Source organism: Bactrocera dorsalis, chromosome 4, assembly GCF_023373825.1.
Source record: "Bactrocera dorsalis isolate Fly_Bdor chromosome 4, ASM2337382v1, whole genome shotgun sequence".
Classification (NCBI taxonomy): domain Eukaryota; kingdom Metazoa; phylum Arthropoda; class Insecta; order Diptera; family Tephritidae; genus Bactrocera; species Bactrocera dorsalis.
Window position 1 is genome coordinate 38,465,045 of NC_064306.1, and position 26,007 is coordinate 38,491,051.

The following is a 26,007-nucleotide window of genomic DNA, read 5'->3' on the forward strand; positions in this document are numbered from 1 at the left end:
TTATTTATTTTGATTCGTACCGCACAAAACAAGAAACATAAATGAAGTAAACTAGCAGTAGATTTTATATACAAAAGCTTTTAATAATGGAGGAAAAGTTAATCGAAGCTGTTAAATTGCATCCTTGTCTTTTTGATAAAAGTTCGCTTCTCTTTCGGGACAAAGTGTTGAAGGAGAAATCGTGGAAAGCAGCATCAATTGCAACGGGAGCTTCAGGTTAGCATTTATTATTTTTATAATTGCCAGCAAAAAAGTTATTTATATATTTATAAATTATACCTTTCATTCTTTCAATAGTTGAACAATGTAAGCAACGCTGGAAGTCGCTACGCGACCGATTTGTGCGGGAGGTGGTTTTACAGCAATCGAAGACAGACGATGCTGCCGAGGAGAAGAACGAGTGGTGCTATTTCGAGTTAATGCGCTTTTTAACAAAACACGTTAATCCTAGAAAGTAAGTTAAAAATTCACATATTAACTTAATTAAACTTAATTAATAACATCAATTATCATTTGTAGAACGAAATTCAAACCACAATGGTCCATCGACGACCAGCCAGACTATAGTAATTCAGCTGGTTCACCACAGAGTGACTCGTATGAAACCACTGATTACCAGTGGGTAGAATCGCTGCAGGACGAAAGTGAACTAAATGAAAGCCAAACCAGCAACGAAGCACTCAATCCCAAAAAGGCGTCAAAACGTAAACGGCTGAGCGTGGAGGCAACCGAACATTCGAGTAATCCTTGTAGCAATGGTGAGACGGTGTTCTCTAATAAAGAGGAGCCCAAAAATAAGGCAATTTTAGCCATGTTGGACGAACTTCTACAGAAAAAATCAGAAGAAGTGCAGGAAAGCAGTGGTGCACACGAAAGTTTCATTCGGCTTTGTGGTATTATTGAGAGAGTAGTATCGGCTAAAGAGGAGTCTAAAAATAAGGCATTTTTAACATTTTTAGACGAACTTTTGCAAAAGAAACCAGAGGAAATGCAGGAAAGTTTAAAAATGGAAATTTTAAACCATGTGCATAATTCTTAAAATTTCAATAATTCCTATTTTTTTGTATATCGGTGGAATAATAATTATTTTTTAAGAGGATATGAATTATTAGTATATAGGATAGCCATATAAATATGTACACTTTGTTTTCTTTGCTATAAAGTTATTTTATTTCTGTGAAATAATGAAAAAAAAGTGTTTCCATTCCAAAAACTGGTGATGTTATTTTAAAGCCCTTTGGTAACTCTAACAACTCTATAAAAACAATTTTTTTTTCTAACGGCACTTTTCCTACTATTGCAAGTAGTAAGTGGAATGCAAATGTGTTTCCCTTTGCCCAAAATTAACTCGCATTTCAATGGATCCACGCCATTTGAGATTTCATGCTTCTAACCTATTTATGGAAAGAGCAAAGACAGCGGTTTCCCTGTATTGCTGCAGGTAAAGGTGGGACTCTCACCAGTTCTTTGGCTGTAGAAAACCCTAGTTAAGCTTATAATGTTCTGCGGAGTTCTTGAATGTCTTTCTACATATGGTACCGGTAGGTATAGCCGCAAGGTGAATGGCCGCGAAAGCTGCCCTCAGACTCCGAGAATCTGGGTGCTTAGATGGCTGCGAGCCTGTGCACAGGGAAATCCTAGCACACTTTAACTTCATTTCAAAATACTTGGACTACCAGGTCTTCGATTCTAGCCCTGGCTGTCACTTCTCTGCTTAGATACAATCGAGGGAGACATATGAGGGAAAGTCCCGCAGGAGCAGAAGGGCGGTGAGCTTTTTTATGAATAGATCAAAGCTTGCAGGACAAACTAGTGAATAAGTGCACTGTCGGGAAGTTATCATCAGCTCCAGTTTTAGGCTACCTGACCATTGCAGCGTTTTCCAAGCAGAGATGACTGTTATAAATGTAGCAGTACATTTCCTACTTCGTAGTGTAGCCTTCTTCAGAGTGGTTACAATCCATTCCTATAGTAGGGCAACGATATTAGCCTTTAGTTTGCGGACTGTGCGCTCAAGACTAGTGAAAGGATGAACGATCCTTAGCATCGAGCTATTTTACGATTAGACTGGTTTGGGTGTCAGACCACAGCGGTATTGCGGGAAACGATAAGACTGCTGAGCTCGCTATTGCATGTACTTCAGTCTAAATAACTGCGGAATGGGAACGGGTAGGAGCTCCGTTTGTTGAACTGTTGGTCCACTACCAGTAACTGTGCAGTCCCAAGCTCCTTCTGATCTAGGCTAAATTGCAAAAGTTTTAGGCAACTTTTCAATCTCACCAAGGGCCACGTTTCAATGATTGCGCCCGTCCTAATTGGACATTGTCCAATCGCGATTCATGCAATAAGATGGAATATCTTACCGGATGTCAGCTGTATCAGCTGTTTGGAAAAAGATGAAATCCACTCAACGCTTCCTCCCTAAATCTTCTCTTTTGCCAGAACAAAGCGGAAACACCTCGGATTTCAGACTTCCAGGTGAAGGAGCGAAAATAGAAGCCGATTTATGATAGGTTCAGGGCGCTTTGTCGATAGCTAATACCTAACTACAGGACTTTTTCGACTGGCTTCACAAAGAACTGAACACAACAGTCTAAATACGGTCCCTCCGCCAAGCTGAGGAATCGGCCATCTAACCTAATCTTATTGACTCACTAGCCTGCTGAAGTATACTGGCAACTATAATCCAGCAGTCCAGCAGTAAATCATTCTAATAAGTTGTTGAGGATTAAATGTTTGAGTTCAATTCGAGTCTGAGAGATGGTTTTTCGTAGAACCCTGACACTAAAGAGAGTACTCGTAAAGTGTAGTCTCAAGAAATTTGATCTTAGAATCGTTGTTTCGTTACGTAAACATCTTTCTCTTACTGACTGTGTGCAACCGCGTGGAAAAACCTCACAAGAACCTTTGCCGAAGCACATGAAAGACTTAAAGTTTACGCTAATTTTGTGCCCTCAGTTTCTTAGGCTAAAAGAGTCCACCTGAAGAATTATTTTTTGCATCCTCTTCGTCCTACCAAACACATCTTCTTATCTTTTCACTCACCTTACAATTTATCATGCCACTGCTGTGTCATTTTCAAGTTCAACTGCCGTTACTGCTGCCGCAAGAGCGCTTATTTGCTCAGTACACTCCACTGCACCGTTTTGTGTTGGCCAATGGCCAAGATCTGCTGCAGCCAAAACACCGTTAACGTCAACACCATTACCACATCCCGAGCATAGCGGAATTTTTGAATAATGTACTTGCTGGCATGCAACTGACGCCGACATGCCACCGCACCACCCGCCACCCACCACCGACCCGACACGCTATCAGTGTTGTTGCCGTACAACAGCAACGAGCTTGCCTGCAGCCGCATCAGTGTGCCAGTAAATCATCACACATAAAGCGAAAGTTCCATTCAAGCATTGAACAGAGGCAGCAAACAAAATGTGAAAAAAATCACGAACACATAAAATAATATCACACAGCTACGCACACAGGCTCGTATCTAGGTATGTATATTTTAAAAAATATCCTTGTTGTTGTTGTATGTTTCAGAAGTCAAAAAAATACTACCCTCCATTCAGTCCATTAGCCTCTCGCGTTAATGCCAGCTTAAAGCGTATACAAAAGTGCACGAACAAAACAAAAAAAAAAAGAGAACGAAAATACGAAACATGCCAAACCGATAAGCGTGTCTGCATCATTGACATATTGGCAGGAATTCTTCATTGATTTTTGGTCACCAGGCCAGCTGGGCCGCATAAATAACGATGCTTCTCGGACAGGCGCAGCGGTTCGAAGCCCAATTCATCCTGCGGTATGCCGAACTGCGTCAACTTCGATTCGTACGTGGCGAGCAGATCATCGTGCGCTTTGATGACGCGCACCAGTTCGTAGCGCAGCTCGTCAATCAATTTATTCTTCTCATCCAGCGACGATGCGATTTGCTTCTGCATATTTTGTGTAACATCGCCGGAAGCGCCGCAGATCATCTGTGTCTGTTTGAGCAATAAATCGCGCTTCTCACCCTCACGCTCCATCATGGATATCTTGCGTTCGAGCAGCACATTCTTTAAGCCCGTCTTCTGTTGCAGCTCCATAACCACATCGTCGAATTTCAATTTGAGCTCTTCGCGCTCCTTTTTGAGCGTGTCGTTGCGCAATAGCAGCGTCTCGGTTTCCCATGTTAGCGCCTTCAATTGCTTCTCTATATAAGTGTTGCGTGCTTTGAGCCGCGCCAGCTGATTGCGATCGCGCTCGAAATGCTCCATTTTGCGCCGCAAATCGGCGAGTTCGGCTTGTGCTGCTTCGAGCGGTTCTTTGAGTTTGCGATTTTCAGCCATCATTTCGGCGGCTGTGCGGTCACTGCGTTCGGACTGCTTACGCAGCGCTTCGAGTTGTTCCTTCAAACTGCTGATTAGACCCAAATTGTTCAGTGTGATGTCGTTGTAGTAGTTCTTCATGTCATTGAAGGCGGTGTCGTGACTTTCGATCAAACGTTGTATTTGTGTGTTCTTACGTTCCTCCACCTCGAACATTTGCATGCGGTACACCAGTTCGACTTCATTTTTCAGCGCCTTCATTTTCTCTTCATGCAGCAGTTCCATATCTTTGGCTTCGCGTTGGAATTGTATGCGCGCCTCGCTGGAAGCGGAAAGCAATGAAATCAACTTTGTCAGTTTATATTATAAGCATAAGGATATTTTAAGCAGGTTTAGTCAGTTTAGATCCATATAATATGATCAAATTTGACCCGGACTGTCAAAAACAAGAATACTTTCCTACATTCAAAGTCTCGACGACTCACTTAGCCCCAGTACATTGAAAAAGTCCCATGTATTTCTAGATGCTTTTGAGATCTGATGTGATCCCTATTTGGAATCATTGATCCAAGGGCCTTTATCCTGCGCGTACACACTGTTGTGCTGTCAATTAACAGGTGTTCTGGAGTTTTAGGCTCCATGTGACAGAGCCGGAAATTCGCACAAAAAGCTAGGTCTATGTTATATAAGTGCTTATTGGGCTTACAATGGCTAGTCTATAAGGCGACAAGTAGCCTGAGTTTGCTCCTTGGAAAGCTGAATATATGTTTAAACCTTTTAAGGTTGTAACGTATGCCTTGAAGTTGTTGTAAATACTCCTCCTTGTCATCTCGTTCATCCTTGCGAAGCAGCATCTTTATGGAATGGAGACCGACCGCAAAAAGTTCGGATCCTACCATGTTGGTGGATCCTGCGGAGCGGATGAGCTCATCAAACAGTTCATTTCCGGTTATACTCTTGTGACCGGGCACCCACATAAGGTGCACTTGGTTACGATCTGATAGATTGTTCAGCCATTCTATACAATCCTGCACCAATAGTGATTTGATCTCGTAGGCAGAGATCGCTATTAGTGCTGCCTACGTTCATTGCAATAGTTTGGATTGGAGGTTTGTCTCTATGCACCGACTTATAGCAGAGACATCTGCTTGGAATATGCTCGGAAAACTTCCCATAGGTATGGAGAGTTTAGTGCGTGGTCCTGCGACTCCTGTGCCAATTCCCTCCGACGTTTTTGAGCCGTCGGTGTACCATTTGATTGTGCGATCCCTCAGCAGTAGCTCGAGCGCGGCTCGTTCCATTCAGTCCTACTGCTGAGGGTAACCTTGAATTTATTAATGAAGTTTACACTTTTGGTTATTCTGTCCCTTGGGAGAAGAGCCATCATGCCCATCATGCGCTGGGAAGAGATTACCCTACCTCTGCCAAATCCTTATGCTGCCATTTGGAGAAGAGTGTGTTTGGTTGCCTGACCGATTACTGGGGGAAGCGGTGTGAGATCCAGCATTTCAAGCGCCAACACGCAGATGCTGGCGAGTGATTGCAGCTTCGATAGTTGAAGTCCTTCCGAAATCTGCGATGCGAGGCCAAAGTCACCTCTCTATATGTGATAATCGGTCGCACGATCATGGTGTACCAGCTAGCCGATTGTACACCACAACTGCTTTATTAGCTTAGAGACCATGGTATTTGACCATATTAGAAACCTCTATCTCTCTGCTCTAAAGGTAAAGAGGCCAGGCAGGGATCTGCGTCTTTTAAATGGGACGATGGTCGTCTTCGTGGGATTGATGTTTAGTCGAACCCCTCTGCACCATCCCTTGGCTAGGCCTAGTCCCCTTTGTACGATACCGCAGAGAGTGTACTCGAATTTTCCTTTAGCTATGATAACAATGTCGTCCAAATATTCTAGACAACGGACTCCATTGCTAGTTAGCAAAACAAGGATGTGGACCTCTGTTCTTCTGCGCACCGGCACTGACAGTCAATTCATTTTGAGATCCCCTGTTATTTCTCTGAGCACTGAAACTTTTCGATCTTATTGTCATTAACAGAGGTGGATGGACCACTTGCATGAGGAGAGTTTTCGTTGACTTCACGACTTTCACTGTATTCTTTGGGTCACTCAAATACTTTTGTTCGTGCTAAAGTATACTCCACAAAGCAGATTCTCCGTGATTCTATTACAAATAAAAAAAATGTCTCATGGTAAAATCGCGACCTAATTACATAGATGGAGACCAAACTTCACACGAACATAAAAAGATTGTACCAATGTAGGAAAATATTGGTACTGATTTGGGCATGAACCAGTCCGAGTCAAATACACATTTATGTTCAACCAGACGCGCTAGAGTTTAAAGCTTAAAAATTGTTAAAATAACTACTCACGCCATCTCATCATTGTGCTTCATCTTCAGCTGCTGAATTTGCAGTTCATGCGTTTCGTCGTGCTCCCGCAACAAACGTCGCAAATCACGCTTATCCTTCAGCAACTCCTGCTCCTGCGCCACATGATCCTCTTGCGCCAGCTTCAGCTGTGTCATGGCCTCGGCACGTATCTCGCCAATTTTATTTTGGTTCTCATACTGTAGATGCTTCATCTGTTGCATAATGTGTTTGGTGTCGACATCGGCCAGCTCTTGTGCCATCTCCACTTCGTGATCCTTGTGACGAACCTCATAGCGTGTTTCCTCTATATTAAATTACAGCAAATAATGGAAATTAAAACCAGTTGGAAAGCTTATAAAGCATCCCTGTTAAATGCTATGAGCGTTGACATACCCAACTGTCCCCTGGTGATCTCCCAGAATGTGCGTATTTTGTCGCGCTCCAATTGAAAGAAGTTGCGCTCTTCACGTTCACGCTCCATCTCCTCCTTCAGTTTCAACGCGAACTGCTCCAGCTGGTCGCGCGTCATGGTGGACGTGTCCACGCCATCAATTAACACTGAAAGCATAGAAAGTGAATTCAATTGCAGCTAATCGAAATCGAATCACGATGATTTCAAATTCATTTAAGCTTGTCGAATTAGGTTAAGTGTGTGTTGAAGTTGAATGCTTTGAATGTGGTAAGTTTGTGAGTATCATGCCATTTCGTGCTGCTACTTATTCCTCAGCAGGACGAGAACTGTGAGCTTATTTAGAAATGCGTGTGTGTGTAAGTATTTGTGTAGCACCATAAATGAGAGTAAGCGCTGTTGGTGGTAGCATATGAGAGCTAATAAGTGAAATCGTTATAAATCATGGCTTTATTACTGGCATTCAAAGTAAGTGCTGTCACTTAATAATTACCAATAATTGAGTTTTAATTGAAATGGTCGTTGTTGCAACATTCTACTTAGTGTTTTTATATTATCTTGGCCTTGATAATTAGCAAAGAGGATGTCGAAAGTATTATAGATTTGTCTCAGGATAAACAGTTGTCTATACGGCTCATAAAATGTCAATGAACAACACTAGCAGGGAAGATTGGTGGAGGGATTTACTGTCAACAGCTCTCTATCAACTCCAACTTCAGACTTCCTGACTATTGCAGTGTTTTCCAAGCCGATCTTGCAGCTATAAAGGTAGCAGTAGATTTACTGCCCTGGAGTAAAGCCCCCTTCAGAGAAGTAACCATCATCAGATAGCAGAACGGCGACTTAAACTCATTAACAGTGAGATCAGGGCTGGTCAATGAGTGGCTAACTTTGACTTCAATAGCATCGAGTGTTTTTATGATAAGACTAGTATAGGTACCAGGCCACGGCGGAATCGCAGGAAATTGTAAAGCTGATGAGCTTGCAAGAAAAGATATCCTAGAACCTATCCTATCCTCTTGTATTCTATTACTAGATAGCTTGGCTTCGCGGAAGCTTAGCGTTCCACCATCAGTACATGCGCTAGCGCAAAAACCTTTTGGTCTAAGATCGATCGCAAAAGATCCACTGATCTCTTTGTTCTCAGTAAGGTTGTGGAGTATTAGCAGACCATTGCCTGTGCTAAGTGCCTTCACTGCGTGGGAAAAGCTATACTGACAAGATTCGTTAGAAGGTTATAAAGTAATCAGGAATTAAGTGATTTGTTTCCGAAATAAGACTAATATTTTGAGGATGTATTAAATTGCAGGATGGAGCTATGTGTAAAGGTTCACGCAAGTGAGGAAAGTCCTCTGAGCATCATTCACTTGGGAGTGGCCAGAAATGATTCTTTCACATATGGCTCAAGCAGCTCACGACTTCTGGTCTTAGACCAAGTATTCTCTGGGTAGCCAAAAATCATCTGTTTGCAGGTGAGCTAAAGTGAGAATGTGAAAATTCCTCTACATAGAATTGAGCGCCAGGTTTGGGACCTGCCATGAAAAAACATTACCAATAACAAGAAAAAAAACAGCTTCGGATCAAAGACCTTCTTTTGATAAGGACCACAGCAAACGTATTAACGATTACGATTCAAAGACATGCACCTAGAATGTCCCGTCCTATAATTGAGAAGAAGCCGCTGCCCAACTGGTTGATGTCCTTATTGGAGTAAAGGCTAACATCATCACTGTCCGAGAAATGCGATGGACGGGACAAGAACTGAGACGAGTAGTTCCTTGTGACATTTACTACAAGGGCCATATAAAGGAGCGCAAATTCTGTGTGAGATTCGTGGTGGGAGAAAGACTATGTCGTCGAGTTCTGACATTCATTCCGAGGTCCTATCATTGCATAAATCCGCATTAAAGTGAAGTTTTTGACAATATTGATGTTTTGCGCCCACGCCCGACGGAGGAGGAGGACAATGTGACCAAAGATGTCTTCTATGAGTGCTTGGAGCGCACCTATGATAGCTATCCCCGCAACAATGTCAAAAACGTGGTTGTTGAATTTAATGTAAGAGTGGTCAAAGAAGGTATCTTTGCAAAACTGTCGGTAAATTCAGGCTCCATGAGGAAACATTCTCAAATGGGTTGAGGCTGATCAATTTCACCGAGGCCCGAAATATGGTTATCTGAAGCATAGAAAAATACATCAAGCTCCTGGCTCTCTCTGGATCGAAAAGCCACCAACCAGATCGTTCATGTTGTGATAGACGAAAGAAATGTCTTCGGTGTTTTAGAAGTGCGTACGTTCCGAGGTCATAGCATTGACTCGGACCACTATCTTGTTGCAGCGAAGATAGGAACACGCTTCTGTGCAGCAAAAAACGCACGTTAACAAACATAAGGAAGGTTCGACGTCGAGAAGCTGCAATCACAACAGACGGCCGAAAGATTCTCTACTCGACTTGCAATCCTGCTCTCTGAGAGCACTCATTGGCAACTCGGTATAAGGGAACTGTGAACCGGCATTTCAAGCTCTCAATCTGGTTCTTCGAAACATGAGGATGTTTTGGTCCAAAAGACCTATGTTTCAATTATACATGTAGGCATCCCGTAATAAAAATCTCGAGAATAGACCCGAAACCGAACACTAACCTAACTTAACAGTTAAAAATTCGTATTTCTTCTGTACAGTTACCCCAAAATAGTCTAAACGATACAATTTCTATAAAAGAAAAGACTGCCTTAAGTGAAAAACCGGAGTGTAGCTTTATAATTGTCACTCATGGTATAATTAATTTCTCGACGTAGCTATGCAATTGGCCTTGGTCTGCTTGGAGTCTGTGCCGAACGTAGCTAAACAATTGCTGAACGCACTCCACTTGTTGTGGCTATTGCCAGCGGTGGCAATGATTTCATGTGGTTCTCTATTTGCGCAATTATTTTCTACTTTAATTTTTGCTTTTCTCCAGTTTGCTAAGTTTTCCTTTTTTGTGTTGTTGCTGCTCTTTTCACATATGAGTTGGCGTGCCATTATTGCGCAGGGTCACCCTGGAGAGACGGTATTTAGTAACTAAGTTGCTAATGTATCGTATGGCTGGGTGGTAAGTATAGCTTTTGCGATGCGGAACGTCAGCTGTAGCTGACCAGCAAGCACTTACATACGTACATATATACCTTACTGGCGGAGACGGCACCGCAAAGTGGAGTTGAGTGCGTCCCGTCGCGAAATGTGCATTTGGGCAATTATGCTGCTTGTGGCGCAGCGGAGGTCATGTGGCACGGACGAGTATTTACGAAATTGAGGAAGTTGACGAAACATTTAGTTGCCCAGTTAGCAATAGCAAAAGTGTATAAATGTTTATTGTCTGGGAGTATAGTGACAGTAAATGAATGTAAGATGAGTGTATTTTAAGGCTAGATTACAAGACTTATTGTTAGATTATGATTTTGGATATTGAAGAGTCCACGCTATTATTTATCCTGTCTAACAACGTTTAGACATTTAGTTTCGGAGATTATGTCAATTTCGTCGCGTGAATTATTATGAAGTTCATTTGGCAAAAAATATATTCGTTCGTGACCTCGTGAATGAAAGAAGAGAAAAGCTTTACAATTAATATGAAATACTTTCAGAACTGGAGTGTTGCAATCGTTTCGGAGACATGACCTAGCCAGCGTAGCTGTTGTCTCTTAATTAGCTGAACTATGTCAATGCCGTCGTATATCTCATAGAGTTCATCGTTCTATCGAATGCGATATTCGCCGTGGGCAACGCGCAAAGGACCATAAATCGTCCGCTGAACCTCGAAAACTCGCAACGTTGACTCATCGGTTGTTGTCATCGTCCAAACCTCTAGCAAAAAGAGAAGCTTCCACTCTTCACACTCATCTATCGATAAACTGCCAGTAAAGCAAATTTTTGCAAGATCTTTAGGCTGACGTGGCGTATGAGTGACCAAGTATCCGACTGCGCCGAGTCGCTTGTGGTAAAAGCAATTATCCGCTCGCTTGTGAAAATTAAGTAAGGAGACAACAGCTGCACTGCAACCGCACTTGATTCGCGACTCTAAGTGCAGCACGCTAATACAAACAAACAAAGAAGATCCCGTTAAAGCCTATGTACGTATTCGAGTACATATGCACATCTACATGTGCGCAAGTGAATTTAGAAACTTAGAAAAGTATAGACTTTTTTCTCTTTTACTGACGGCATTTTTTCATGACCTTAGTTTATTGTCTAAAGAATATGATTGCCGTATGTATATATGTAACACACGCATGTGCTAGTTAGGGTATACGTTATTCCCAAGTAGGTTTTTTTTGCAAGCAACCCTTGAAGTTACAGTTTTTTCCCCTAAAAAATTCTTGAAGATATCTCGTCAAATTGAAAAAAATTGCATAGAAGCACTTGATCCCGATCGTTGAGCTATATACTACAGTAGCCCGATATCAACGGTTTCGACAAATGAGCAGCTTCTTGGAACGAAAGTGATGTGTGCAAAATTTCATATTGATATCTCTTATACAGAGAGACAGACATGGTTAAATCGACACGGCTCGTTATGCAAATTACTTATGTACTTATATATTTACAAGGTGGATGGAGGTATTTGTAGAAGTTCACGCAAGTGAGTAAAGTTCACTGAGCGCCATTGACTTGGGAGTGGCCAGAAACGATTCTTTTACATATGACTCAAGCAGCTCACGACTTGCGGTCTTAGACAAAGTATCCTCTTGGTAGTCGAAAAACACTCATTTGAAGGCGAGCGAAAGTGAGAAGTCGAATAATCCCTCCTCAATGTTGTACTCTAAGTTTAGAATCCGCCACGTAAAAAACCGCTTCAATGAAAGGATTAAAACATCCTTGGAAGAGAGACCCCTTCTTTGATGACGACCCCCACAAATGTATTAAGAATTACGATTTAAGGGCGTACACCTGGAATGTCTGGTGCCTTAATTGAGAATGTACCGTTGTCCACCTGATTGATGTTCTCGTAAGAGTAAAGACTGGCAACACCGCCGTCCAAGCAGTGCGATGGATGGGACAAAGACTGAGGCAAGTAGGATCTTGTGATATTTATGACTACTGTGGTCATATAAAGGAGCGCAAGTTCGGTGTGGGATTTGTGGTGATAGAGAGACTCTCTCCTCGAGTCCTGACGTTCAACTCGGTGAATGAACATCCAGCCACAATTCGCATCGAAGCGAAGTTCTCCAACCTATCGCTGTTTTGCGCTCATGCCCTGACGGAGAAAAAGAACGGTGTGACTAAAGATGTCTTCTATGAGTGCTGGGAACGCACTTATTAGAACTGCCTCCGCTACGATGTCAAAATCATGCTTGGCGACTTTAACGCTAGGGTGGGCAAGGAAGGTATCCTTGGCACAACGGTCTGTAAATTCAGCCTCCATGAGGAAGCAATGCCAAATGGGTTGAGGCTGATCAACTTCGGCGAGACCCGAAATATGGTTATCTGTAGCACTAGATTCTAGCATAGAAAAATACATCAAGCTACCTGGCTGTCTCCGGATCGAAAAGCCATCAACCAGATCGTTCATTTTGTGATAGACGGAAGACACGTCACCAGTGTTTTAGACGAGAGTACGCTGCGAGGTCCTAACGTTGACTCAGACCACTATCTAGTGACTGATTCTCAGAGTATATTAAAATTATGGAAGGAACATTTCTTCAGCTTGCCGAATGGCAGCAAAAGTATAAAACCAGGAAATGGTGAACTCGACTCCCTAATAAATAACGATGGAAACCATTGCCCGACCAAGAAGAAGGTCGAAAAGCAATTACCTGTCTGCAGAACAACAAAGCGGCGGGGGCCGATGGATTGTCGACCGAGCTACGGCGGCAAAGAACTGATAAGGAGCATATGTTCATACGGTACACCACGTCGTATGAGCAACGTAGCATTAATAATCACTTGTATGAAGCTTCAGTATGTTTCATATATGATTTTAACTGCATATAACTTTTAGAGGGATATTTTGTTAAAAAAATATTTTGAAATTTTCGTAATACGGAATATTTTGTATTAGAATATAATTTTTTCAAGAATATGGATATACTTGTTTAATGCAAAATACAAAAAACGAACCATAGAAGGGGAGAGAAATATCATTTAGGAACGATTTAAATTGAAAAAATAAAGGGCTTGTTTACGTTGGATTCTGTTTTAGGACAAGAACTGAAAATTCAAGGAGTGTGTGCAAAGTAGAAATAAACTTAGACAATAATGGACACCCTGATGTTCATATATGTATATGTACCAGCCCTTAACTGGCCGGCAGTCAATGGCTTACGACGACAGTGACCAACAATTAAGTAATATCAGCGACAGTTATAACTTCGTGTGCGCTTTAATTTTCATACCCACCATGTTGCATGCAACATTTGCCACAACAGCCTTGTACACACACACACAAAGGTTTAAATAAATATTAATACACAGGCATGCATGTAGCAGTGGTATCTGTTCGGTGCCGCACTGCGCTTAATTGGCAGGCAAAATGACCGGCAAGCATACTGCATGCATGGCAAGGGCTTATTTCTGCTTGACTACAAACCTATATAACGCATGAGTATTTCTTTTATTGCCCAGCATGACATTGCGAGTGCAGCAATTGTAGCAATATGTGCCACTACATAAATACGAGTATGGTGCAGCACTTTGTTGCACGTTTAATGTACACACATTGTCGGCAATGCAAAATGTTGCGCGAAGCACATGACACTGCATGGTGGCAGCAATGCCCGCCAAAATAACGCAACAGCGAATTTATTCTTTATTCTTTATGCATGATGAATGTGCAACTTTTTTTTGGTGCAACGAATTGTTGTCGCGCGATTGCATAAAAATCGCAAAAATCTGCCGATCCGCATTAAGGCTTATCAGCCATTGACATTTTTCCACTAAAAGTGTCAATAAGCCATTGTCGCCGCTATTGTTTTCGTGGCGTGGCGGCTCTGCGACGCTCTAAGCGCGTCTAAAACGCACACAATTGACTTCTTCGCCAGCCGGAAGCGCATTTCATTTGGCGCGCACTAAAATAACCAAAAAGTGCGGCTTTTGCTCGTGTCGCGGCGCCTCAAAATATGCTCGTAAATTACACGCAAGCATTGTGTGCTTTTGATAGCGCGCTTTTAGGCGCACGGCAATTGTGCGAAAAATCGACGCTTTGGCAAGCGGAGTGACAACAGTTTTGGTATATCCTACGTAGTGTGTTTGTATTTCAATATTACTGCACTCTGCATTTTAAGCAGCGCGTTCGAAGTAATTTTATTTCTTGCATATTTTTGCATTTAAGCGCCGTAAAGCATGCAACATAATATATATTATTTGAGCCTGTCCCCTTCATGTCCATTTTCAGCTTTGAGTGTCAATGCCGCCGCTGCTGCAATGCCATTGCTGCATGGCAGACAGCGCTGTTTTAGCCATAAAGCATTTTTTTGCATATTCATTTCAACATTTAATTTATTATTCAAAAGGGATGGCATTGCAAGCGCTTGTCGCCTGAGTCGAGGTTATCCCTTTGCTATTGAGCGCTGTTTCCCTGCATTTCTTGTGCGATTTAAAACTTAAAGAGGGTGACACATGCATGTGAAAGCTAGCGGACTTTCTTAAAATGATTTGAATACTTTCTTTAAGCACTAATCAACACGTTTAAATATTGAAGCCTGTATGAGTGAAACATAAGAGAAAAAGTTACTTACTTGGCGCCTTCTTGCCCTTCTTTCCTTTAGCCTTTTTCGGCGGCTGAAATTAAACAAAAGAAAAATTATTTATTACGAATCGTTTAATGTGATTTTCTTTTTAGATTGTATTCACCATCGATATAATATGTACAGTAAAACCCACTTAACTGCCTCTTGCTTAAATAACCAACATTTTTTCAATTTATGGTCGTCATAATCGTCCTGCCAGATCAACAATTCAGCGTCTAGTGGAAAAAATTTGAATTCACAGGGGTAGCACAAAATGTTCCCATGCAAGTGAGACAAAGAACTACACGTAGGGTCGAGAATATTCCTGCCCCTGACGCATCAATTGAGGAAGACCCAAATCAGTCTCTTACAAGTCCTTCTCAAGCGGTGGGCATCTCTGTGATGTTGTAGTGGCGAAGTTTGCAAAAAGAACTTGGCCTACATCCTTACAAGATCAAACTGAAGCAAAAACAGAAGCCGCTTGACCACCAGAATCATCGTATGTTCATGAATTGGGCTGAGCAACAACTTAGACATTATCCGAATTTTCATCGAAAAATCATATTCAGCGATGAGATTCATTTCTGGCTGAATGGCTTCGTCAAAAATAAAAATATGCGTTATTGGTCAGGCAGCAACCCACACGTATTCATCCCGAAAAAGTTGCGGTTTGGTGCGGTTTATAGGCCGGCGGCGGCATTTGGTCGTATAGGCCAGTGACAATTGAAGAACTTCATACGAAAATCGAACGTGAAATTGCAGCAGTATCGGCCGATTTATGCTTGAAAACAGTCGAAATTGGGTTCAACCTCTGGAGCCTTCTGTAAGCCTGCCAGTGATAGCCATGCAAAAGAAATCAAGTTCCATACATATTGGGATTGAATGTATAACGAATTTCATTGATATCTCAAACCGTTTTTGTTTCATTTTCAACTTCTGTAGCGCTCTTCTTGAAAACCCCGTTAAAAACAAGGATGAATTGATGATCCGTTCCCACGACAGTCGGGTTTACGTAACCGGAATGGACCCAGACCTTTTATCCAGTCAAGGAGTGTCAACTCGACAGAATTCTGCCGCTACAACATCAGCAACAACAACGATTTGATGATTCGGAGCAATGTTTGGAAATGTTCAAGCATATTAAACCGGAGTTTTTGCGTTCATATTTGACAACGGATGAACATGGTTCCATCATTTCACCCAGAAATTCTATCGACAGTCATCCAAGTGGACTGCACGCGATGTACCATATTATAATGGCATGGAAACATTTTTATTTACTACCGCAAAAAGGAAGAACCATCAACAGCGACTATTACATAGGCAGTGACATCGGTGGCAAAAATCTCTGAATTGGGCTTCGAATTGCTTCTGCATCCACCGGTTTCTCCAGATCGTGCCCACACTGGCTATTTCTTGTTCTCAGATCTCAAAAGAATGCTTGTTGGGAAAAAATTTTCGTCGAATGAAGAGGTGATCGCCGAAACTACGGCCTATTTTGAAGCAAAGGACAAATCGTTCTACTGATGAAGTAAAATTTGTCAGTTAATTATAACGGGTGATTTGTTTGAGGTTAGGATTTTCATGCATTAGTATTTGACAGATCACGTGGGATTTCAGACATGGTGTCAAAGAGAAAGATGCTCAGTATGCTTTGACATTTCATCATGAATAGACTTACTAACGAGCAACGCTTGCAAATCATTGAATTTTATTACCAAAATCAGTGTTCGGTTCGAAATGTGAAAATCCGCTTTTTTATCGACAAATTTTGTTCAGCGATGAGGCTCATTTCTGGTTGAATGGCTACGTAAATAAGCAAAATTGCCGCATTTGGGGTGAAGAGCAACCAGAAGCCGTTCAAGAACTGCCCATGCATCCCGAAAAATGCACTGTTTGGTGTGGTTTGTACGCTGGTGGAATCATTGGACCGTATTTTTTCAAAGATGCTGTTGGACGCAACGTTACGGTGAATGGCGATCGCTATCGTTCGATGCTAACAAACTTTTTGTTGCCAAAAATGGAAGAACTGAACTTGGTTGACATGTGGTTTCAACAAGATGGCGCTACATGCCACACAGCTCGCGATTCTATGGCCATTTTGAGGGAAAACTTCGGACAACAATTCATCTCAAGAAATGGACCCGTAAGTTGGCCACCAAGATCATGCGATTTAACGCCTTTAGACTATTTTTTGTGGGGCTACGTCAAGTCTAAAGTCTACAGAAATAAGCCAGCAACTATTCCAGCTTTGGAAGACAACATTTCCGAAGAAATTCGGGCTATTCCGGCCGAAATGCTCGAAAAAGTTGCCCAAAATTGGACTTTCCGAATGGACCACCTAAGACGCAGCCGCGGTCAACATTTAAATGAAATTATCTTCAAGAAGTAAATGTCATGAACCAATCTAACGTTTCAAATAAAGAACCGATGAGATTTTGCAAATTTTATGCGTTTTTTTTTTAAAAAAAGTTATCAAGCTCTTAAAAAATCACCCTTTACTTCCAACTGAATGTATGTTGTAATGCGACATGCGTCCAATGAACGAAAAAACTTCAGACCGTAAATGGAAGGTTTCACTTGAAAAATGATATCATGTTATCTTGAAAATTCCATTTGGCAAGCATCATTCAAAAAACTGCTGACTGCCGCATCGCTAGATCCATCATTAAACCTTTTAGGAATAAACGTGTTTTGGAGGTGTATGGTAAACACCACGGCTTTCTCTGTATTGGTCCTGTACCAATGGCCTCTGCTGCTTAAAATTGGTGGGCATCGAGATAACGGCTTATTGTTTTATCTAGACGCATTTCAAAGATTGTTTACAGGATCTCCTAGTTTGGGAGCAACCAGAAAGGCCACTAAAGGCCGTTGCGGAATTTCCAGAGAACATGCTTCCGCTCCTTTGTGGCACCAATTCGAAGTGTTTTGTGATTAGGATTTCCACTGACTCTTTCTAGGTCTCTTCTCTCTGAGCTTCATCATTACCTTATGGGACCAGAAATGTCTGCCCCGCTTGTGGACACTCTGTGTGTCTAGCTTCTAGCGTACGTATATGGAAAGCATTGTGTGTGCTTCTGATCAAGACTTCCGATGTTGTCATCCACATTTTCTTCTAGATATTTGCGATAATTTCAAATATTTGCCAAGTCCTCTGTATTTACTTCGAGCAGAACTGCGCTGTGATCAGATAGGAGATCCGAATCCCATATCTCGAAACCTGACCAAACCGATTTCGACAAAATTTAGTACGCGAAATCGGACAACAACCACGACCTCAATGAAAATAGGAGAGCGTGTTTTCCTCTTGGCCTAGCCTCTATATAAGAATTATCGAACATCCTTCTGACTTTACTCTAAGGTTTTACACCTTAAAGTATTTCCCTGGCTTTGATTTCTTCTTCAATATTAATTCCTCATTAATGAATGAAGAGGACATGGGTTTAGACGGGTTACATGACGGTGCCTGAAGGCTGTTACGCAAGAAACTGGCAAAGTTAGAACCAGGATTGATTCGACTGGATGGAGCAGAATGATGTTTTCCTTGGAATTTGAACTTTAAATTAACAGTTAAAGTCCGATCATTATGACAACACCCTTTATTTAGATATACATACATATGGTTTAAACAAAAAAGAAATAATTGCGAAATAACTCCTTCTTCAATTGATGCCTGTATAAAAAATGTTGTAAGAGTATGATAATTAATAATGGTATGAATATAAAATATAGACTTCAAAGTTAAGGAAACTTAATTTTAATATACACTCATTCATTACATATCTACAAGCTGGTATATTTTTCAATTTGTTGAGCCAACCAAAGCGAATAGCGAAGCAACAAGGGATCGAGTTAATTATTATGGCTGTTCTCATTGCCAAAGTTGTTGTTTTTGTTTTCGAAATCAGCCACGACAAATTTTATATTTTCTGCTCTCAGAACAATATGTACATATGTGCTAACAAGCGTGTGTATGAACACAATTAACATACATACATACATATATCCATATGTCCGTATCATACTTCGTGGCACTACAAATAACGAATGACAATCCTTGCAGCGTCAATCCCATAATGACACAACAAGACTTTTAACGTCGTATACACGCATTCATACACATGTAGAAAAGCGCAAGTGAGTATGGAATGGAAACTTTCACCAGCCATCGATTATAAAAATATAATAATTGAAATGCATCAGGCGAACCGCTAAAGCAGCTTGGCGTTCGCGTTTTCGTTTATCAAGTGCATTGAACTGACAGGATTTCTGAGAAGAACGCCGTCTCGCACTTACAAGCGTGCTTGTACATTTGTATTTATATTTGAACGTGTAAGCCGGCGCTTTAAATCTTATAAATCATATGCATTTACGAGTAAAAACACGAAAGAGTTGTGCAGAGCATTAAGCGACTGGCAATGTGAAGAGAAATTGACGAAAACGCTGTAAACGAAAAGGTAAATATGTCTGTAAGAAGATTTAAGCTGTTAAGTAGAAAAGTAGACGAGAAGACTATGGCGAAGACAACGCTGAATTGTTTAATATTTATTAAAGCGTCTTAAGGATCGACCTGTTGACCTTCTCTGTCTTGCAGAAGGCCAAGTAAGGCAGAATGATGCTCATAGTTTTACGTACATATGGACAAGACAACAATTTTGAAAGAGTTAATAACTTTTTTTTCGAAAGAAGTTGAAAACGATTCCTCTTTAGGCTTAACTTAAAGCCGAAAGCTTGTTATTGCAGACAAGAGTTTATAAAAGTCAAAGTGTCAGATGAAGACTTGATTCTCAAGGCGCAAAAATCGTTATAAGGGGATATAGCAAGATTTGCACTAAATTTATTTCGACTACAGACCTTCTTTAATAAAATAAAAATATCTCCCAAATTAACCGATAGAAGCAGTCAAGTTGCATAAAAATCAATATTTCGGATGAGAGCTTCCGACTGATCAATCGGATTCGATCTTGACGTTCGACAGCCTATGCTTCTTCACTCCCCAAACGACCGTGATTATTGTTGAAGTACAGAGCCGCAACAAAATCTTCAAGTCGCTAGCTGGCAGTGCAAGGGGAAAAGACAAAGAAACTTTGTTGGCAACATACAAGGCAATCGGCTGGCCGGTCTTTAAATACGCTGTACCAATATGGTCACCTGGATGCAGTGAAATGCAGATGATGAAGTTACAGACATGTCGGAATACGACACTCTGGACTATTAAACGATGCCCCTTGATGTCTTCCATCGAACACCAGCATAATGAGGAGCGTATGCCTCAAATTAAGGAGCCTAATGAACTCTTCTTTAAGCAGTTTCTGTTGGAGTGCTTTCGTAGAAATCATCCCTACAGTCACCTAGGACCATCAAGAAGTAATTCCTCAACTTCGCCGACGACATAAAACAATACGCCAACTAGACTTCGCATGCAACAAACTACAGACATACACTGACCGCCAGTCACAGTGGAGTCATTAACAACTTCACCGACTCCTTCTGAATGAATGGCGTACTTGGAGTCAAACCACCACCCACCACGAGCTCGAATTGACGCGAGAATCGAGAGTGACCTGTGCGCAGGTTCGTTCTGGATACGGTATCAGGTTAAACTCCTACTTATACAGATTCGACCCTGACATATCAAACATATGTCCAGCGTGCAACGAATCTCTGCATGACACTGACCACATCTTTGCATGGTGTGCTAACCCAACACATCTGATACCCCTCTCCCTATGATCCGAGCCCGTCGAAACAGCAAGTTTTCTGCGCCTACCATTACATGACCTCGAAGACAACTTATCTAATCCTTACCACCCTAATCGGAATTAGGTACCTGTTACAACAATAATAGCAGAGCTTCCGGCTTTTACCGGCAGATGCCGAAATTGTCGTTTTGACGATGCTGTTCCGAAAGCAATTAAATAAGGCTGGTTAAAGAAAGAAGCTCAATGTATCAGTGTCACATGATTTAACACAAAAAAACACTTGGGCCGTACTTCTATCTACGTATCGCTGCAGAATCGAAACAAAACAATCCATTTCTGAAGCGCATCAGTAATAATGTTAAAAAGTGGGTCCTGGTGGTCAAAATGGTCATGCTGAAATCACAGTGAGCCGGTAGCCAAGCCAAGTTTGATGATCAGCATGGTTTTGCCAACTGTTTGGTGGTATTGTCAGGGATTCGTCTACTAAGAACTGAGCCCGTATGGCTATGTCCAAACTCTTAATCTGAACCAGTACTGCCAACAATCGGACCGTCTGAAGGAAATGTCTCATAGGGACAACGCCAGGTCACATATTGATAGTGAGTTAGTGACTTATTAGCAAAACTAATACGGCTGTTGAGCAATACCAAAAGCTCCGTCAGGATTGGGAAAGATCTCTTCGAGCCGTTCGAAACGAAACGAGGTTTCAGGCAAGGCAACTCCCTATCGTACGACTTCTTCAATTGCTGGAGAAAATAGTTCGAGCTGCGGAGCTGAGTCGAGAAGGCACATTTTTTATAAGTGTGTACAGCTTCTGACGCACGCCAATGACATACATATACATATATCATTGACTTCCACAACCGCGCTGCAAGTTCTGCTTTCACCAGAGTGAATACGGAAGCCAAGCAAATGGGTCTGGTAGTTAGCGATGGCAGGACGAACTATCTGGTGTCATCAACAAACAGCTAAGTCGCGATTGCGACAACACATCGCTATTGACAGTCATAAATTTGAAATGGTAGCTAATTTCGTCTATCTTGGAACCGGAATTAACACCAACTACCACGTCAGCATCGAAATCGAACGAAAAATGTGGTACTTCGGACTGAGTTGGCAAATGAGAATTAAAGTCCTTTCTCGACGAACAAAGACCAAACTCTACAAATCACTCCTCATCCCCGTTCTGTTACGTGGTACAGCGGCATGGCTAATGACATCATCTGATGAGTGGGTGTTACGAGAGAAATGTTTTGCGGAAGATTTATGGTCCTTTGCGTACAGGTCATGACGTCCGAATGGATGAAAACACTCCAGGTCTAAGAGCATTCGACGAAGTACCCACCTGGGCAAGCAGATAAAGAGGACACCTTCACTCAGTTGGAAAGACCATGTGGAGAACGACCTGGCTACACTTGGAATCTACAATTGGCGCCAAATAGCGAAAAGGAAGAACGAATAGCGCGAAGAATAATATTCTATTTTCAAGTTGCTTTTTTAATACAGAGTATCGAAAGTCATCTCCGAACTGATCTGGGTCACTCTGCACTTCCATAATAATTTCGTATTTGTAAGTAGTTTTAAATTCAATTTAAAGCCGAAAAGGAAACGAAACTTCAACCAAATAAGTGAACGAGAAATTGTTTTTTTCTGCGCTTTTAGCGTTCGCGTGCAGCCAGTGTTTAAATAATATGATGACGCGGCTTTCAAAACAATATCACAACAGCTGTTGGCTTATTGCATATTTTATGAATGCAAATTATTCAAAAACCCGCGTCCGAGCGCCACACTGACTTGCGCCAGCGAGCCCCTTATCCCTACAATCCTTTCCTTTTCACAGAGCTGTGCGCCACTAGCGGGCGAGCTGTTTCCGATAGTTGGTGAGAATAACGGCGAAAGCAGTGAAAATTTCATAAATAAAATAACAACAAATCCATAATGACAACAACGCCAGCAAGGCGTTCGGTTGTGTTTGCACTTGTTGGCTTGATTTCATAAATATTTCCATATTTTTGGTTATAAATTTTGTTGTTGTTGCCGTTGTTGTGACGCATTCGCTGCATGCAGCGTCGGCTATGCTGCGGCGTCAATTTCGCTTAAGTTGTTGTGCGCGGATTCATATTTACGAACTCATACATACACACACACACAGAAATGCTTGTGCATTTAGCAGCGAAGGCGGCTGCTGTTGAAAAATCGCTACAATTGCTGCGGAGCGCCTTGTGCAGGGCGGCAGGACGCCGGCGGATGATAAACTGACGGCCGATATATCGCCGCTTTGCCGCGTTGCATGTTGCTCATCGTCGAGCTCCCGGCTGCACGCGTGCACCATCTTTTCGTGAATTGTTGCTGTTGTTGATGTGGTTGTTGTTGCGCTAATGATGTATTGTTGTTGCTGATAATCGCATTTAAATATTTACTCAACGTATGGTAATCCACAGCCGCATACACCCGGCTGGAAAGGAGGAAGCTTGGGTGACACTAAGAAGTCAGATGCTTATAACAACTGTATATAAATGGTTATGAAGGGTCCAAGGAAGGAATTACCGTTATTAAACGGTTATGTGGTAGCAGTGAACCGTCTGACCTCTGCATAAAACTTGCGAATGTGGCTTAAAGCTTGGGGATTTGAAGTAAGCACACCAAGAGAGAAGGAAAGCCGATTTCGCATGTCTGTATTTGCATAGGATTGTGACTGTGAAAAGGAGATCCATTAAAACCATCCTTAACACAAAAGACTATTTGTTAGCCTTGGCCAATCAGTCAAATCAACGGGAACGACGAATATCCATAGCCAGCCCAGGTAATGTACTGTATTAGGTGGGATTATAAGAGCATGTTGTTTGATGAGCTTCTAAAACCCGGTGAAACCATTAATGGGAAATGCTAACGGCAACAACTCTTCAAATTGAACCGTACGATTGACAAAAACGTCCGGAATTTGCGATTAGATCCAAGACAATAAATTTCCATCATCCGTTTAAAAACTATTTATAAAAGAGGGACTGGGAAGTTTTTCCTTATAGCTCAGGCCTTGCCTCTTCTGACTACCATTTAGTCTGGTCGATGCAGAATATCTTCAACGGAATCGGTTCAGAAGAGAACAGGGTATCGAATATTGGATAGATTCATTCTTGGCCAGTGCGGTTCTTGCAATGGAATCCACAAATCGCCATAAAGATGGGGAAAGTTATAGCTTCAGTTGGGCAAAATTTTGAATAATGCTATTGTATAGGCTCTACCCTCCAGCGGGTAGGGGATCGAATTTGCCCGCGGTAAGGTATGCCTGTCGTAAGAGGCGTCTAAAATCCAATATGCAATATGTCTGTTATTTGGTTTGCCTCGAAATTTCAGCGTAGTCTTGTGAGAAATAGTGCTATTCGCCTTGAACTGATATTATAGACTTTGAATGAGATTCCTTCTAATGAAAAGACATTTGAAGTTCAAGCGACAAATGTCACCAGTCATTGAGTTTGATGGGTGCTCAACTGGTAGTAGCAAAAGCTACAAGGTTTGACCGGAAATTTTAATCTGGTACCACGGGGAGCAGTTAGCATTTGGTGTTCGCTCTGATTTGCTCATTGGGTTTGGCTCTTTGGAGAGGTTCGTGGTGGCTGTGGTTTAAACCTAAAGGCAGGTGGAATTGAAAATTCAGTTCAGTGTAGAGTCGCACTTCGGCCGGGTGCCGGACCCACAGTAAGGCAGAGATTTTAGATCGGCCTTGAACCGACCAAGGTGGAAAAGGTCTCCCATCCACCTAACCAATTGGAACGAAATAATAAAAAGCATGCATTATTTGGATGTGAAGTCACGTAAAACACAAGGACTCTTGTACAGGGTTTACCAACAAGAATGACGTGATGTTCAAATGAAATAAAACATTCAAATATGGCGAAAATATCCGCCAAATGGCCACCAGGGCTCCTTTTGTATATCTCCACACAGCACTATTTCTGCTGGAGTTTTTCCTATAATCAAGCTGAATGTTATCTTAAAGTTCTTCGAGCCTTGCTGGTTTATTGGCGTAAAGCTTTGATCAAACATTCTCAGAGAAAATAATCTTGAGGCATTAAGTCAGTGGCCAAACTTTGCAAGCAATGTGCTCAAGGTTAAACGTGAAAAATGAGGCTAGCACCGTCTCGTCGACGAAATTACGGGAAACAGCCAGTCAACATCGTGTTATAACGGTCACTATTGATGGTAAGAACATTCTCTACCTCATTTCAGAAAAGATAGACTCCAATAATACAACAAACCACAAGATTTTTGCGTATGCAATTGCGTTTTCTAAACCATACGAAGATTTGATTCATCCCAATAGGGACAACATTCTTTTGTCGCCGAAACCATAAAGTCAAAAATAAGTCTCATTTAGATGATGATTTTTCGATATACCTGAACTTGTAAGTTTTTCGGAAAACGTGAATTTACGTAATAATATTGAACAATTTCCAGAAGTTGTACCAAAGTGAAACATAACATGATGAAAGGACAAACCTTACTGAACGCACTGAAAAAATTTGACACAAATCGGTAAACAAACATGGCCATCAACAGTTGTCAAAATCACGTAATTTTTATTAGTAGACGCTATACTACACGACTATTGCTATAGACCCAAGAGAAATTAAATAAATATTAAGTCTGCTAAGTTTACTGAATAGTCTACTCCTCCGATATTTGAATAATCAAATATTCAATAGTTGATCTGGGTCAATAATAAAGCTTAGATTACCAATAGTCCGATTGCGATATCTGCTTACCATTTTGTAAAAGCTTCTTCTGGCTCCTTTTTCTGTTTTCCTACTGTTAGCGCCTTTACTTTATCTTATCTTTGTGGTTCGTGCTTTTGCTCTTTCTTCGTTTAACGGATGATGTCTTTTCACAAATTGTTTAAAATAGATAAGATTTAGATTGCTAATTTAGTTGTCAAATTTTTTCGCAAATATCTTTCTTAAATCAGTTATTTCTGCTTTTTATCTATCAATAAATTATCATATTTTTATGAATTTTTTCGAGGCTTCAAAAATGTTTTTCAATACAAAAATGAATCTAGCTGACATTTATTGAATTGTTTGTAGAAGTTGAAAGGGAGTAAACAAAATTCGTAACCAAGAAGTTGTCTAGTTCTTCAGTAAACAAAAACAGCTGTTCGATGCGCAGTGATAGTTATTTATTTGTGGAATGCATTCAATGTTTGATCGATCAGGTGCAGTTAACGGAGTTTTGTACACAGGGTGACAATGTTTACTGTTATTTCTGATTGAAATTGCCATTGTGTCCGTTTTGCGAATGGATTTAAAGATACGTTGAAAAACGATTTTGAGTTTGTTTTTGAAATGTTGTTTGAACACTACAAAAAAAATAATTTTTGCATCGGCTTGTGACTGATACCGAATGAATCCATTAAGACTGTATTAACTGTAAATGCAAAAAATCATTTGTAAATTTTTATAAAACTGTAACTTTCTGTCACATAGTGAATAAAGGGT

General features: G+C 41.3%; 2 protein-coding genes across 2 annotated transcripts; one reads left to right on the top strand and one right to left on the bottom strand.

The window, feature by feature from the left end:
• On the top strand, positions 1-1,181 carry LOC105233172 (uncharacterized). Its single transcript, XM_011215153.4, has 3 exons — positions 1-216; positions 298-454; positions 520-1,181. Exons 1-3 carry the CDS (start codon positions 87-89, stop codon positions 1,037-1,039), a joined length of 807 nt encoding a protein of 268 aa, XP_011213455.3. The 5' UTR covers positions 1-86; the 3' UTR covers positions 1,040-1,181.
• Positions 1,182-3,478: 2,297 nt separating this feature from the next.
• On the bottom strand, positions 3,479-25,618 carry LOC105233171 (dynein regulatory complex subunit 4). Its single transcript, XM_049454890.1, has 5 exons — positions 25,279-25,618; positions 14,823-14,865; positions 7,095-7,259; positions 6,702-7,005; positions 3,479-4,632 (listed from the first exon to the last, which is right to left on the bottom strand). The coding sequence occupies exons 1-5, from the start codon at positions 25,279-25,281 to the stop codon at positions 3,714-3,716; spliced, it is 1,434 nt and encodes a 477-aa protein (XP_049310847.1). The 5' UTR covers positions 25,282-25,618; the 3' UTR covers positions 3,479-3,713.
• Positions 25,619-26,007: the final 389 nt, after the last annotated feature.